This window comes from Dendropsophus ebraccatus, chromosome 1 (assembly GCF_027789765.1).
Source record: "Dendropsophus ebraccatus isolate aDenEbr1 chromosome 1, aDenEbr1.pat, whole genome shotgun sequence".
In the NCBI taxonomy this organism is placed as follows: domain Eukaryota; kingdom Metazoa; phylum Chordata; class Amphibia; order Anura; family Hylidae; genus Dendropsophus; species Dendropsophus ebraccatus.
This window is the reverse complement of record NC_091454.1, coordinates 192,750,852-192,765,539: the sequence shown is the minus strand read 5'-3', so window position 1 is coordinate 192,765,539 and position 14,688 is coordinate 192,750,852. Positions and strand designations below refer to the sequence as shown.

General features: G+C 43.5%; 1 protein-coding gene across 2 annotated transcripts in view; it reads right to left on the bottom strand.

Moving 5' to 3' along the window:
- SLC23A2 (solute carrier family 23 member 2) overlaps positions 1 to 14,688 on the bottom strand; it is an 89,969-nt gene that overhangs the window by 43,573 nt on the left and 31,708 nt on the right. For both annotated transcript variants that reach the window (XM_069943088.1, XM_069943078.1), the window contains exons 2-3: positions 13,990 to 14,264; positions 1,138 to 1,236 (exon numbers count right to left, since the gene is read on the bottom strand). In XM_069943088.1, the coding sequence (XP_069799189.1) occupies positions 1,138 to 1,236; positions 13,990 to 14,094 (204 nt within the window). In that variant the 5' untranslated portion in view covers positions 14,095 to 14,264. The remainder of the gene's footprint in view (positions 1 to 1,137; positions 1,237 to 13,989; positions 14,265 to 14,688) is intronic.

Below are 14,688 nucleotides of genomic sequence, written 5' to 3'. Positions count from 1 at the left end.
AAATAAGGAATCAAACCAGAAGATAAAGATGATTTAGTGTGACAGCACTGTAGGGTAGAGGCTAAGCATGTGGGTGCAAAGAAAACATTGATTATTCAAGACCTGTGGCACCCTCAACATCTACACTGGCATATCTACTTATAAAGGCTTTCTAGCATTTGCTGTTTTAAGATGGTGTAGTGGAAAGCGGTGGACTCTGGGTTAAAGAATCCAGGGATCCTTGGTATGAGGACTCAGTTACACAGGTAGAAAAGATATGATGATACTTTTTCAACTTGTATACATGGTTTTGTTGAAACAACAGAAAATGTCTATAGATACACCCCTGTAGAACTGCCGCTGAGCAGTCTGTAGACCTGTCCCTGAGGAACCTGTAGACCTGCCCCTGAGCAGTCTGTAGACCCGCCCCTGAGCAGTCTGTAGACCCGCCCCTGAGCAATCTTGGTATGAGGACTTAGTTACACAGGTAGAAAAAAATATGATACTTTTTCAACGTGTATACATGGTTTTGTTAAAACAACAGAAAATGTGCAGTCTATAGCTACACCCCTGTAGACCTGCCGCTGAGCAGTCTGTAGACCTGTCCCTGAGGAATCTGTAGACCGTCCCTGAGCCGTCTGTAGACGTGCCCCATAGCAGTCTGTAGACATGCCCCTGAGCAGTCTGTAGACATGCCCCTGAGCAGTCTGTAGACCCGCCCCTGAGCAGTCTGTAGACCCACCCCTGAGCAGTCTGTAGACCCACCCCTGAGCAGTCTGTAGACCCACCCCTGAGCAATCTGTAGACCTGTCTCAAGTAGTCTGTACACCCGTCCCTCAGCAGTCTGTAGACCCGCCCCTGAGCAACCTGTAGACACTAAGCATGAAGATTTCACTCTCCAAACTCTTTGATACATGCTTGGGTAGGAGAATAATGATGCTAATTTGATTCTTTATAAACCCTTCTATCACCTGTAACGACATGTGTACACTGTATTGATCCCTCCTAGCCATCATTACTCTTCTAGAATATTTATGAACTAACAAAATGCCCTATTTCTGAGAAAAAGGGCACATCAGCCACATCAAAAGGACTTAGGCTGCCAGGCCAACTCCCTGACATATGAGAAATGCTTACATACAGAACAAAGAACACTACCTTCTCTGCGATCACGCTCTCGGTTGTATAAATCGCCATTAGTTCTGTATCTTCAGTATCTTGATCCACGCTGGGTGTGGCTCCTCCATTTATCACCACCTACAATTAAAGAAGGAAATAATCAAATAGTACACAAACAAGACCCGTCACCATGTATGATCTTATAGAAGACATATTCTTGTGAGTAGGAATGGATATAAAGCTGGCTGGACATGTAAAACACTCTGCAAACAATAGCTTCCATTATCTATGTCTTCTTACTCCTGTCCAGAATACATTGATACCAGTTTGTTGTAAATGGAGAACACTTTTCAGCATTCCCAAGTCATGGACTAGCTGACTTGGACTAGCTGCCAGTTCCTGGTAACAGTCAGGAATATAGATATATAGTGGTTCCTAGAGGAAGGCATAACCCAGAGCGACCCTTTAAATAAAGTTTTATCATGGGCAACAAGACACTGCCATGTTTCTGGAGTCAATTCTTAAACTGAACCTGTCACCCTGGGCGAGTGGGTTAAACCCACCCAACCTCTGGATGGAGCCCTCCATACTTACTACCTCCTGCCGATCCCTTTCCCAATGCTGCTACCGTTGGCCCGCTTTCCCAGGGTGACAGGTTCCCTTAAAGGGTTTTTGCTAAAATCTAAATATAACTGAGTAGTTAGTCAGTGACCCTCCAGATCACAACAAAGAAGGTGTAATGTCTCCTGAAATGAGATGAGAAGCCAGAACTCTACTGACGAACTGGATTTTAAGGGACAAAATAGTCAAAGGAGCCTTTGATATGTCACAGATACTTGCCACAGCCAGAGATATAAAACCTCTGAGGGGGTTAAAGTGGTTATCCAGGATTAGAAACACACAGCTACTCTCTTTCAAAAACAGAACCGCCTCAGGTTGTGTGTGGAATTACAATTCACCTTCAACCACTTCACTAGAACTGCAAACCCCACACCTACACTGAGGACAGGGGTGGCGCTGTTTTTGGCAGAAAGCAGCCATGTTTTTCAGAGATTGGAAAACTCCTTTCAACTATCTACAGACCCCAATCAGTCTGGAAATCAGACTGTATACTACCATATATCTAGGAAATGTCAGAAGATCAGTGTCCTGTATTAGCCCTTTGGGACGTAACTGGAGAGCAACGACTTCTATGTTTATTATGGTTCTTTGTTCACTACAGAACGACGTAACACAAGGAAACTGCATTGTTACATAGCCACATAGAATGAAATGACTAGCAGACATGGGGAGGACTATACGAAGGGCAATGTGGGGGTGCCAGCGGATCTCTCGTGAAACCTCTGACAAACAGTACAATGGTTAATAAATCATTTTCCTCCCTTTAAACTATTATTTTTGCTGAGTTGCCCTTTGGAAATGTAACATTTACACACAGAAGGTAATGTTTGTTCTGGAACAATATAAAAGCCTGGATTGCTTCATGTTACAAACCCGCTAGTTTTGTACTTTTATACATTCTTTAGCCTTTAAGGGAGAACACTGGGAGGGATGGAGTGTAATTCCTCATTGTGGTGTGTACTGCACCCTCCCAACTATTAGCGCCCTATTACACCAACAGAGTATCTGACAGATTTCTTTGAGCCAAAGCCAGGAATGGACTATAAACAGAGAACAGGTCATGGCTTAAAAAAACCAGGGTACCCTTAGGGTATGTGCACACTACAAAATACGTCATGTCAATTCTTTGGGCGGATGGTGGAATTCGCCAGTGAATATCAATGAGTCTATGGGATAGTCAGAAATTCAGGCAGAATCCGCTTGGAGTCTCTGCACGTATTCCATAGTGGGCACATCCCCTTATACTTTAAGAAAACCCTGTGTCTGTTCTCACACAGGATGTTGGGGCACATAAATAAGGGTATGTGCACATTATGGAATCCGGATGGACCACCTGCAGTGGGTTCTGAAGCTCGCCCCCGCTAACGCACATTTCCGCCCATTCCGTAGTGTGCACACACCCTAAAACGTCCGTTAGACATCTGGGGCCCCGATACACATTAGATGTTAGGTTGATCCCAATGACATTGGCAGGCCCAGAAGCCATTGATCTAGTAAGTATGGCTATGTACCCTTTTCAAATGCTCTAGTAGAGTGCACGGCTCTGGCACTAGTAGATCTGATACTTCCATATAATACACAATAAGTTATTCAGGGGTTGACACTACTGCAGCAATGCCAGGCCATCTTTAGCGGATTTAGTTTGAGCGGAGAGCCACGAAGTGCGGAGGTGCCCTATACTTATCATTCAGACACTGAGGCAGGTGGAATTTCTCGAGCAGAGTCTGCAGCGGGGATTCCGTTGCTTTTCCTAAGGCCATTTGGTCTTTTACAACAACAAAAAGAGACCAAATGCAGCAAGTTATGCCAGTTGCCTCTTGCTCCGCACAGACTGCCTTAGTAAAGATGAATGGTGATTGGCCAGCAGATGATGAATGGTGATTGGCCAGCAGATGATGTATGCTGCTTGGCCAGCAGATGATGTATGCTGATTGGCCAGCAGATGATGTATGCTGATTGGCCAGCAGCCTTACACGCCCCTGTACACTGCTGCAGCTGAGTAAACTAACAGATGTTAGGGCCGCCCACCAGCACAGAGTGAAACACAGAAGCATGATGAGTAATACTATGGGGGCATAAAACAAGTTGCCGAATAAAAAGCCACAGCATATATAAAGCAAGCATAACTATATATTTGCTGGGATTTTTTTTTATGTGTCATGACAAAAAAAACGATGCAAAGTCGATTAAGTGTGCATCAATCATCTGCAGCTTAAAGGGGATATCCAGGCTTAGAAAAACACGACTGAGTTTGCAACTTCATGTCACTGTAGTAAATGGAGCTGATTTGTAATACCGCACACAACCTGACGTCAGGGGTGGTGCTGTTTTTGAAAGGTAGCAACTGTGCTTTTTCTAATCCTGGATAACCCCTTTAAAGCGATTCTGTACCCACAATCTGACCCTCCCAAACCGCTTGCACCTTCAGATAGCTGCTTTTAATCCAAGATCTGTCCTGGGGTCCGTTCGGCAGGTGATGCAGTTATTGTCCTAAAAAAACAACTTTTAAACTTGCAGCCCTGTGTCAAATTGGCTTGGCCTAGAGTATGTATGCCCTGGGAATTGCACAGCCTCTCCATCCCTCCTACCTGCCCTCTTCATCATTAGGAATGCCCCTGGAACAATTTCTGCTATTCATCACTTGTATAAACACTGCACATGAGCTGGATCCTTAAGGCACCTGTGCACTGCAGAGGAACAGAAAAAAACCCTGCCGGGGCATTCCTAATAATGAGTAGAGCGGGGAAGAGGGATGGAGAGGCATTGCAATCCTAGGGCATACACACTCTAGGTCACGCCAATTTGACACAGGGCTGCAAGTTTAAAAGTTGTTTTTTAGCACAATAACTGCATCAGCAGAGTGTGGGTACAGAGGCGCTTTAAAGGAAGACGACGGACAAAACAAATGCACTGTGTGCAATGTCAGATAGGGGTGAGGCATGACACAAGGTCCTCTATTGGTGTTCTTCCCAGTTATATACCCACCCCTCCATAAACTGCACTAGTTCTAACACATACCAGTGTACAAGCTTTTGTCTGTATAAAAGAAACAATCATTACAATTGGCGGCATTACTTGTTGTCATTGGCTACTCCACCAGTTCACAAGATCCGACACGTGGTGCCTCCCTAGTGATGTGGTTTTCACTAGCATGTGTTTTTGGCTCGACTGCACCAAGTCAAATATTCAGTTCATAAGGTAATAACAAAAAAGTGTAGATACTGGAGATAAACCCTTGCTATTTATCCGTCACTGTCGCCTTACGTCAAGCATTGTGCTCGCTGTAATGGCCTTAGGTAACAGTGCTTGCCTTAGCGCGGCAGATAAAGTGTCACGAGATTTACGTAACCAGCCTTTGTCACACTGCTTCTTGTACCATATGATGACTTCTTATGACTCAGCAGCTTCCCGGTGACTATGTCATTCATGATTTCGTCAAGGAGGAGGGGGGGGAAGGGACTGGACATTTACATACAGTAAAATAAAGAAAAAGTAGGGACTGAGTGTAAGAGGAGACTTCTCTGCAGCCGCATTACACTGTATTATATGTTACAGTGATCAGCTATATTTGGTAGAACAAAAATAGTGTTCATGGCACAAAATACTGCGAATCAGGTCAACCCTCCTCCTCAGCAGAAGAAGCTGACGTCACAGCAATCTTATCATGTGCAACCAGAACTACACAAATCTGCTAAGAAATAAGGAGTTAACAGCAATGTCCTACAAGAGTGTGTCCACTTTCATAACTTTTTTTATTTTTATTTTACTGACAAATTGAATCTAAAGTTAAAAAACAAACATGAATTAACTGATCAGATCTAGAGCTGCAATGCACAAAATGTCTCCATGGTAACAGACTACAAGTAAAACCAGTGTAGTCTGATTCTGAAGTCCTACTCCCTTTTAGCTTCTTGCTAACATAGATCAGCTAGGTTTGCAAGGCATAACAGGAGTATGGGCCCTATTACACAGAGCAATAATTGGCTGAATCCCTTGTTATTTATCCGTCACTGTCCCCTTATGTCAAGCATTGTGCTAGGTGTAATGGCCTTAGGCAACAGTGTAGCCGCCACGACGCTGCAGCCGCCGCAAACGGGAAGCTGCGGAGCACAGGAGAGAAGACTGAGAGCAGGGAGAGGTAAGGTGTCAGGTTTTTGGGCAGGGCTGCACAATGTCCATGCAGCCCTTACTAACCGATTATCAGGCCGTTTAATAGGTCCAGTAAACGACCGCCAATCTGGCAGATCAGCGCTCGTCTACTAAAATGATCGGTCTGTAGTCAGCCAGTGTAAAAAGACACTAAGACTGCACATAAAACTACACAGGTGACATATCAAGAACCTGCAGGGGGATTTATCATTCCCTGTACTAGTGCACAGTGACACAACTGCACAATTTTTGTGCAAATTCCTACTTTGCACATTTTTGCAAAGAAGAAGTAAAAATGGAGCTTGAGTAATTCTGTTGCTCTTCTCCACCTTGTGCCAGTTTTCTGGGGCACTTGCACTATTTTATTTGTTTTTTTTAGACACTTATGAAGCATCGTCACCATTATTTGCCACTTTTAGCATTAGGCATAAAAACTGCAGTGGTTTAAGTGTTATGGGTTGAAAACCCACTTATAAGCAATAATTTCAAAAGTTTGTACATTTTGTGAGCAATTCCACAGGGGGAAAAAAACACACAAAAGTGCCTTGAAAAACAAATTGCATAAATTTGTCATACGTTGTGCAACAATATGATCGATTGTGTGGTCATAAAACTAGCTTTAAGAATGGCTTTAGGATGGCTCTAAAGAAAAAAAAAGGGGGGGGGGGAATCAGCAAAGAAGAAATGATATTCCAGTGGCAGAGATCACTAGCACATCCTACTTCTTTATGATTAATGGTGGTCTGGGATCCTCACCAGTCTTGAGAATGAACGGACCTCTGTGCCTCTGCACATTGGTCCAAAAAAAAAAAAAAAAAAAAAAAATCGACACTATTTGCAAAATAAATTCCGACACTAGCAAAATAAAATTCACTTTTCTCCAGAAAATTGGAATGCCAGCCTAGATCATATAAAGCTCCATCTCTGTAAATGATGACACTTTAAAGGTGCAGGAGGGGCGGCGGGGAGCTGTGGGGGGGGGGGGCTGCCCGGGTGATCGCTGATCGTCCGGGCAGCCCATAGGATACAGCAACGGAGCGACGGCAGCAGATCATTGCTGTATCAGTCGCTTGTTTTTCAACATGTTGAAAAACAAGCGACTGCAATGATCAGCCGCCATGAACGATGTCGGCTGATTGTTGCACTCTATTCAACGGGACGATTATCGTCCGTAGCGGCCGATATCGGCCGAATATGGATGATAATCGTTCCTTGGAATAGGGCTTTAAGTCGTTCTCTGTATGCATCAACATGCCCAATTTGTAGGCTTACAGGAGGGAAATACAAAGGAGTAGAAAGCTGCAAATTACAGATTTGGAATCAGCATATTTTATCAGATTTACAGATAAATTAAGTTTAGTGGTAGGTTGGAGGTGACAGAGTCCCTTTAAAAAGGGTCCACTGAGAATAAATTTATCACAAAGTGCGCCCCCTGCTGTGACCCCCAGCAATCTGCTGGAATCTGTGGAGAAACATAGAAAGTGTTTAATTTCCCTACAGCACCACCACAGGAAGAATAAAGTATTACACATAAACCATTCACAGTACAGTATAAATGGCTTGTCTGTGTTATATAGGACAGGCCGTCCAAAGCAGGAGAAGCTCTTTAGGGCTATCCAGTGCTACAAAAACATGGCCACTTTCTTCCAGAGACAGCACCGCTCTTATCTCCAGTTCAGGTGTGGTTTGCAATTATGCTCCATTCACTTCAATGGAACTGAGTAACAAAACCTACAACCAAACTGGAGACAAGAGTGGGGCTGTCTCTGGAAGAAAGTGGCCATGTTTTTGTAGCGCTGGATAACCCCTTTAAACATTAGACTGAGAAATGTAGAGTTGAGCACCATAAACCTTATTGGAGACTATTCCGCAGAGACCTTCTAATGTAACCAGTTGTATATATAGAGATGCAGACTGCCAGACTTCTGTCATATCACTTACTTTATTCTTATCTCTCTGTTTTTCAACCAACTCTGAACTATTACCCAACAAGCTACAGTAAACAGCGCTGTGAGATCACCAGTGACCCTGACATAGCCAAAGCTCAACATTTTACAGAGGACCGTCATCTCTTTTGACATGTCTGCTTTAGTAAATACTTGCATCGTCCATGAGATAACCCCGGAGCTAATTTTTTTGTTGTACTCTATTTTGTGCTATTTCTATGTTATTTCTCCTGGAAATATATGAAATTGACAAATGGGTGTTACTATTGTTCTTGTCAAAGGGGCTTGTTCCTCCCACTAGCCAGAATCCTGCTCCACACTGATATGGGGCAAATACCTCGGTTGTTCCTTATCGGTAGGTCTAGATAGCTCACTGACATGTGATGGTGTCTCCGCAGTATTTTTGCATATTCCTACATACTCTAAGGGCCCTATTACACGGGACGATTATTGTGCGAAAAATCGTTATATCGTTCGATTTTAAGCAATAATAGTTCTGTGTAATTGCAGGCAACGATCGAAAAATCGTTCGTATGTCGTTGATATAGATCTGAACCTAAAATTATCGTTAATCATTCGCTAATCGTTCGCTGTAATTCCACATTCGTTCGCTCAAGTTCCGCATTTTTTCACTAATCGTTCAGTGTAATTGCACATTGTTCATTGTTTTGCTGGGATCAGAAGGAATAAACGATCGTAGTAACGATCGCAGTAACGATTGTAGTAACGATCGTAACTAACGACCATCCTTCTGTGTAATATGGGGGAACGATTTCAGGTTAACGATAAACAATCTCGTTTGCGATTGTTTATCGTTAGTCGTTAAAAATCGCTCCATGTAATAGGACCCTAACTCTTTGGGTACTGATTGGATTGTTTCAGAGTAGGCTGGGCACCCCCCAACTAGTAACACCCACTTGTCAAGTTATTTACAAATTTCTTTTTGGCATAACCAATGAATAGCACAACATACAGTTCCAAGAAAAGGTGTTCGTGAATTGTGAATTTATGAGCGCTAACAGCTGAAATGTATGTGAAAGAATATTCACGTACAGGACACTAAACATATCTAAAGACCTGATATAGAGGAAAGTTCAATACCTTGTGTCACGTTCAATGCTGCTATATAAGCTTGTCATAAAATTCTCAGTTTAATGACACACCAAGCTAAGGAGACCTGCCGACAACGGAGGACAAGAAACTGTTCTCTTATAAGGACTGACACAAAGGGACAGCCATACCATGATCTTTTAGTAAGAAGGTGTATAGGCAGCAGAGGACTTTTTCCCAGTGGGAACCCTGTAAGCCTGATGGGCCGGCATAGGCTGGCATGGGCCTCTTCCTGTACCCTATTTACCATTATTTGCATCTGCAAGCAGGTGTAAATATACGATGACCCAGACTCGAGGCTCGAGTGTGGGTCACAGGGGTGGAGATATAGTTGAGACCAATGTAAACATACACCAGTCTTAATACATCTCCATCACAGTACACAGTCAACGAAACCGCAGCTGAATACAACACTAGAGGTCCATGTCCAAACACCCAACTCATCGTACTCTGCATGGGTTATACCAGCAGATGACCAGCTCCAGTGCCATTGCTGTCTATGGGAAAAGGAATGATGAGACTTTAATACACAAGAGTGGGAAACAAATAATAAGTGACCACTTTGCCCAATGAGATGAATGCAGACTTTGGTTGCACCATGCTGCTGGTATGGTCAGAATATGGCACAAACAGTATAAAGCCTTACTATCAGGTTAGGCTGGTGGAAGTGGCGTAATGTTTGCTCTGTAAACCTCTGATACTTGTGGATGGATATCTGGACAGTAGGGCTTATTGAGGAATTGCAACCAGCAAAGTGTATCCCTTCATAGTTGCTCTTTACCCTGTGGCAGAAGGACATTTAAATAAGGACAATGCCCTACTGGTTGGTGCATAGGGTCGTATAGTTATGGATGGGTTCCAGGAACATGAGTTTTCCTCAGTCCTTTGCCTTCACAGTCCTCAGGTCTTAAAGGGGTTATCCAGGATTAGAAAATCATAATTGCTTTTCGCTATAAACAGCGCCACACCTGTTCTTAGGGTATGTGTGGTATTACAACATCAATGGAATTAATCTGATATACCACACAGAAACGGAGTACAAGAGTGCCACTGTTTCTAAAAGGGGGCAGCAATGTTTATTTAATCCTGGATAACCCCATCAATGTTATAGATTAGGGATTGGGAACCTCCGGCCCTCCCGCTGTTGCAAAACTACAATTCCCATCATGCCTGGACAGCCGAAGGCTGCCCAGGCATGATGGGAGTTGTAGTTTTACAACAGCTGGAGGGACGTAGGTTCCTCATCCCTGGTATAGATCATCTTCAGCATGAGTCAGGACCTTAGTAAAAGCAAAAAGCCAAAATTCCTGCCGGGGAATAGCAATATCTATGGAATCTGTGCTTCACGTATTGTTGTGGTTCTGATAGCCAATGGGGGTCCGACATGGTCTCTAATAAAGTGTCCGCTCAGTGCGTGTATTGATGCACGTTATGAATGGAGGGATATGCTGTGAGCGTTCCCTGCCCGTAATGACACATTCTCCGCAGCGTTTGGCACATTTTGGGATACAAGTAGGTGGGCTCCAGGATGAGAGGGGGGGCAGAGGAGTGTGTGCGATATTCTCCCCAAACCATAAAGAACGCTACTTTAATGAGCGGCAAGGAGCAGGTTACCATGGCAACCAGACAGCAGGATGAAAGCGGCAGATCTAGGGCAGGCAGCCGATAATTAAGAGTTCTATTAAAAAATAGGGGGGAAAAAAATAAGATTCCAAATATCATGGCAGCGTGTTGTGTGCAGACTCAGATAACCTTACATCGGGGCCAGACAACTCAGCTGCTTAATGAAAGAGACATTGCCTTCATGAAGACGGAGCGTCGGCATCATTCAGAGAATTACCACAACGAGACTCAGGAGGCTCCGCAGCCAGTCATGTCAAGATGTCCTGAATGTACCCGTGTCTGCAGCTTCACCCAATGGACAAAACATCCACCTCCTTCATATCATTGTTATCCAGCCTGCCTATATCTATATCTATATATATATAATTATAGAAAACAGAAAAATCCAAAGCAGCACAGCTCACAATATAGGTTGGGTGCCAGCGGTCCTGGATCTTGACCAAGGATCGTGTATAAATAGCAAACAGATAGTCCACGGCACTCACAAGGTTAATGGTGAAAACGTTGGTGATTTATTAAATCTTCATGGCACAGCACATCGACAAAACACGACGTTCCGGTAACCTCTCGTTACCATTATCAAGTGATAATGATAATGGTAACGAGAGAGGTTACCGAAACGTCGTGTTTTGTAGATGTGCTGTGCCATGAAGATTTAATAAATCACCAACGTTTTCACCGTTAACCTTGTGAGTGCCGTGGACTATCTGTTTGATATATATATATATATATATATATATATATATATATATATATATATAAATATATTAAAAAGAATGTCATATCAGAATAGGATGAATACATTTTCTCTTCTTTGCGTACCAAGACACTATTTCTTTGGTGTCAAACCTGCAGTCCTCCATCTGTTGCAAAACTACATTTCCTATCATGGTTGGAGAGCTTAATCTTGGCTTTTGTTGTCCAAGTATGATGGGAATTGTAGTTTAGGAACGGCTGGAGGGCTAAGGGTTTGAGACCAGTGCTCTGGCTAAATTTAAAGGGGTTATCCGATAGATAAAAGTTATCCCCTATCCACAGGATAATAAATAACTAGCTGAGCACTGGTGGTCTGACTGCTGGGACCAGGGCTTGGAAATTTTAGGAAGCCCCATAAAAATAAAGAATAGAGCGCCGGTTGTTCCATTCATTCCAGGGACATTTCACTACGTTCTCTTCATTGATGGGCGTCCCTGTTGTCTGCCATCCTATGGTTAGGTAGGATAACTTTTTACTGTAGAATACCCCCCACCCTTTAAGGAGGGGGTGTTTCCACACCTTTGCTGACACACGTAAGGCCCTATTACACAGGCCGATCTGGAGGAGCAAGTGAGCGCCGACCTGTCAGCTATTACACGCACCAACAGTGAGTGGGTAAGTGCGCGTGGGGGGTCTGCCCGGACGATCATAGGAGATAGCATCGGTCTGCTATCACACAGAGCGACAGCCAGCAGACCGTCGCTATCATTCTATTTTTTTTTAACATGTTGAAAGACATGGATCAGCCGACATCGCGCATCACACCAAGAGCTATCACACCAATCGATTATCCGCCATAACAACTACAGGGCCTTTAGTTATTAGAGTTCCAGAGTGGACTAACCACAGAGAATGTCCCTGACATTGTCTGACAGGAGGCCACCACAGATTTTCGGCTGAGCATAGTACATTCAGATCATTTTTTTCTTTTTTGCCCAGGTAAAAAAGTAAAACAAACTTTGTTGGTGTTGTGGGTGCTGAGACCCCACAGACTGCTAAAATGAATGGCTGGCACTGCCCAGATGAGCGCTATGCCCTTTACCACTCCGCACCACTGGACCATCAGCAGGTTAGATTCGTCTAGTTCCCCTTTAAGTCTTTGGCTGCCTATTAGAGATGAGCAAACTTTGGGCATGCTTAGATTTGTCTGAACCCAAATTCTCTGCATTCGATTATCGTTAGCTAAAAAGGTTGGATGCAGCTGCTTGAAAAACATGGATACAGCCATAGGCCATACCCATGTTTTCCAGGACTCCCTAAGACTGCATCCAACTTCCAATGCAGAGAGTTTGGGATTGGAAGAACCTGAGCGTGCATGAAGTTTACTTATCTCTACTGCCTATATCTAACACCCAGGCAATAATGATAATGCTGCAGGTTCCTATAATAACTTGCTGTATATTTATAACCCAGATATTATTGCTGTCATATTCAGTTATAGTAAGTGCCTTGCTTATAACGTTCTCTTCCTGGCTTCCTCTAAGGTCATTGAAGACTTCAAAAGGAAAAATCCATAAAATAACCACACCATAAACTACATCTTATCAGATCCAAGATATTTCTACTGAGAAAGCCAATTTCCGTTGGACACCTGGTAAAGGGAGATGGTTGAGGTTATATAGTATCAATAAATTGTAGATAAAGAATTATTTCCAGTAAGGGTTGAAATGTCTTAGAGAGCGCTGATATTATTAGATTGCTACCTGCAGTGCACGGAGGAGGCAGGTGAGCGATCCTAGAGTTCATGTGTAATCCTGCTGCTGTAATCTGGCACAAGACTGGGCACTGTGATTATCTGCGTGGCCCACAGCTAAGACACAAATCGTATTATACAGACATTGCAACTGCAGCTCACGAACCTCACGTGCCTCGAAGAACTTACCTACGGGATGTAGAGGAGTGGGCAAAACCATGTGCAACCTAGCTTGTTGGATGGAAATAGCATGCACTTCTGCAGTGCTGTAATTTTCCTATGGGCAGGGTTACCGTAAGGAATCGCTAAGCCATTTTATGGAATTGAATTGTATTTTGGATGAAAGGAGCAAAAAATACTGCTTTATGAGAGATGCCTGTAAGATTACAGCCATTTATAGCTACACATTTCTGACTAAACAAATAGAAGGTATAAAGGTTGGGTGCACCACTCCGTCACCCATCACCCGCACATTGATTATAGAGGGAAATGTGCAGACAATAAGCAATGGTTTTATAAAAGGTGAAAACAATGTGACTAACTCACAAAAGAGAAAACTTATGGCCCTGTGTAGTAGGTCCCTGAGTTAGTCCATGATCACGAGCTTAAAGTGGTAAAGTAAAAAAAAAAATTAACTTATCAGCTGCTGTATATCTTGCAGGAATGAGTGTATTATTTACAGTCTGACACACTGCTCTCTGCTGCCACCTCTGTCCGTGACAGGAACGCTCCAGGGCAAGAGAGGTTTTCTTTGGGAATTTGTTCTGGACAGTTCCTGTCACATATAGAGGGGACAGCAGAGAGCACTGTGTCAGACTGGAAAGAAAACACCACTTTCTGCAGGACATACAGCAGCTGATAAGTACTAGAAGACTGGAGAGTTTGTAAAATAGAAGTAATGTACAAATCTACAAACATTATGTTTTCACTGGAGTACCTCTTTAACCATACACAACGATAGTAATAAAGGATAGAAGAGATAGTGGCCCTTACCGGAAGAGTGAAGAAGGTTGTGTGTTTTGCCTCCTCCTCATACTTCCCATCGGTTGAGTTTGTGGATTCCATTGCCTTAGATGAGGGATTCCGACCAATGCCCATTGCTGGAGCAGTGCCCACTTCAGTATCGCCTTGGCTAAGCCTGGCTTACGAGGTTCTGACAAGACAGTCTTCTTATGTGAAGGAGAAGTGGCCTCAGGGGTCAGAGAGATGGCTTTGCCAACCTGAGCATCCGGACTCCAATAAATTGAAAGAACGGTCTTCAACGAAATCTGGGTGATAAAAGAAATGAGAAATGTTAGTAAATCAGTAAGTGATGGTTTTATATTTTTTAAAGAGAAGTTACTACATAGGTATGAAAGGCAGATAAACTCTCTATGCGACACAAGACATGCCTGTAGCATGGCAGAGATGCCGATGGTTCACAGGGGAAAGCCACCATACACAGTATATACCAAGCTTCTGTGTAGATGCCCAAGAGGCCATTCAGAATGTAGTGACCAGGGGACTTTCTGATGAATCATCTCTATATAGAGTTTATGAACAAATTCTGTCTGCAGCTTAGCAATAGCCTCCACATACTGAATCCAGTGCCTACACTGCACGGTCAGGTCCCCGATACTGTGGTCAGTCTCAGAAACCTGGCAGTATCGGTGGACAACATGTCATCAGCCCGCCTGTCCTGAAAGTTGTGTG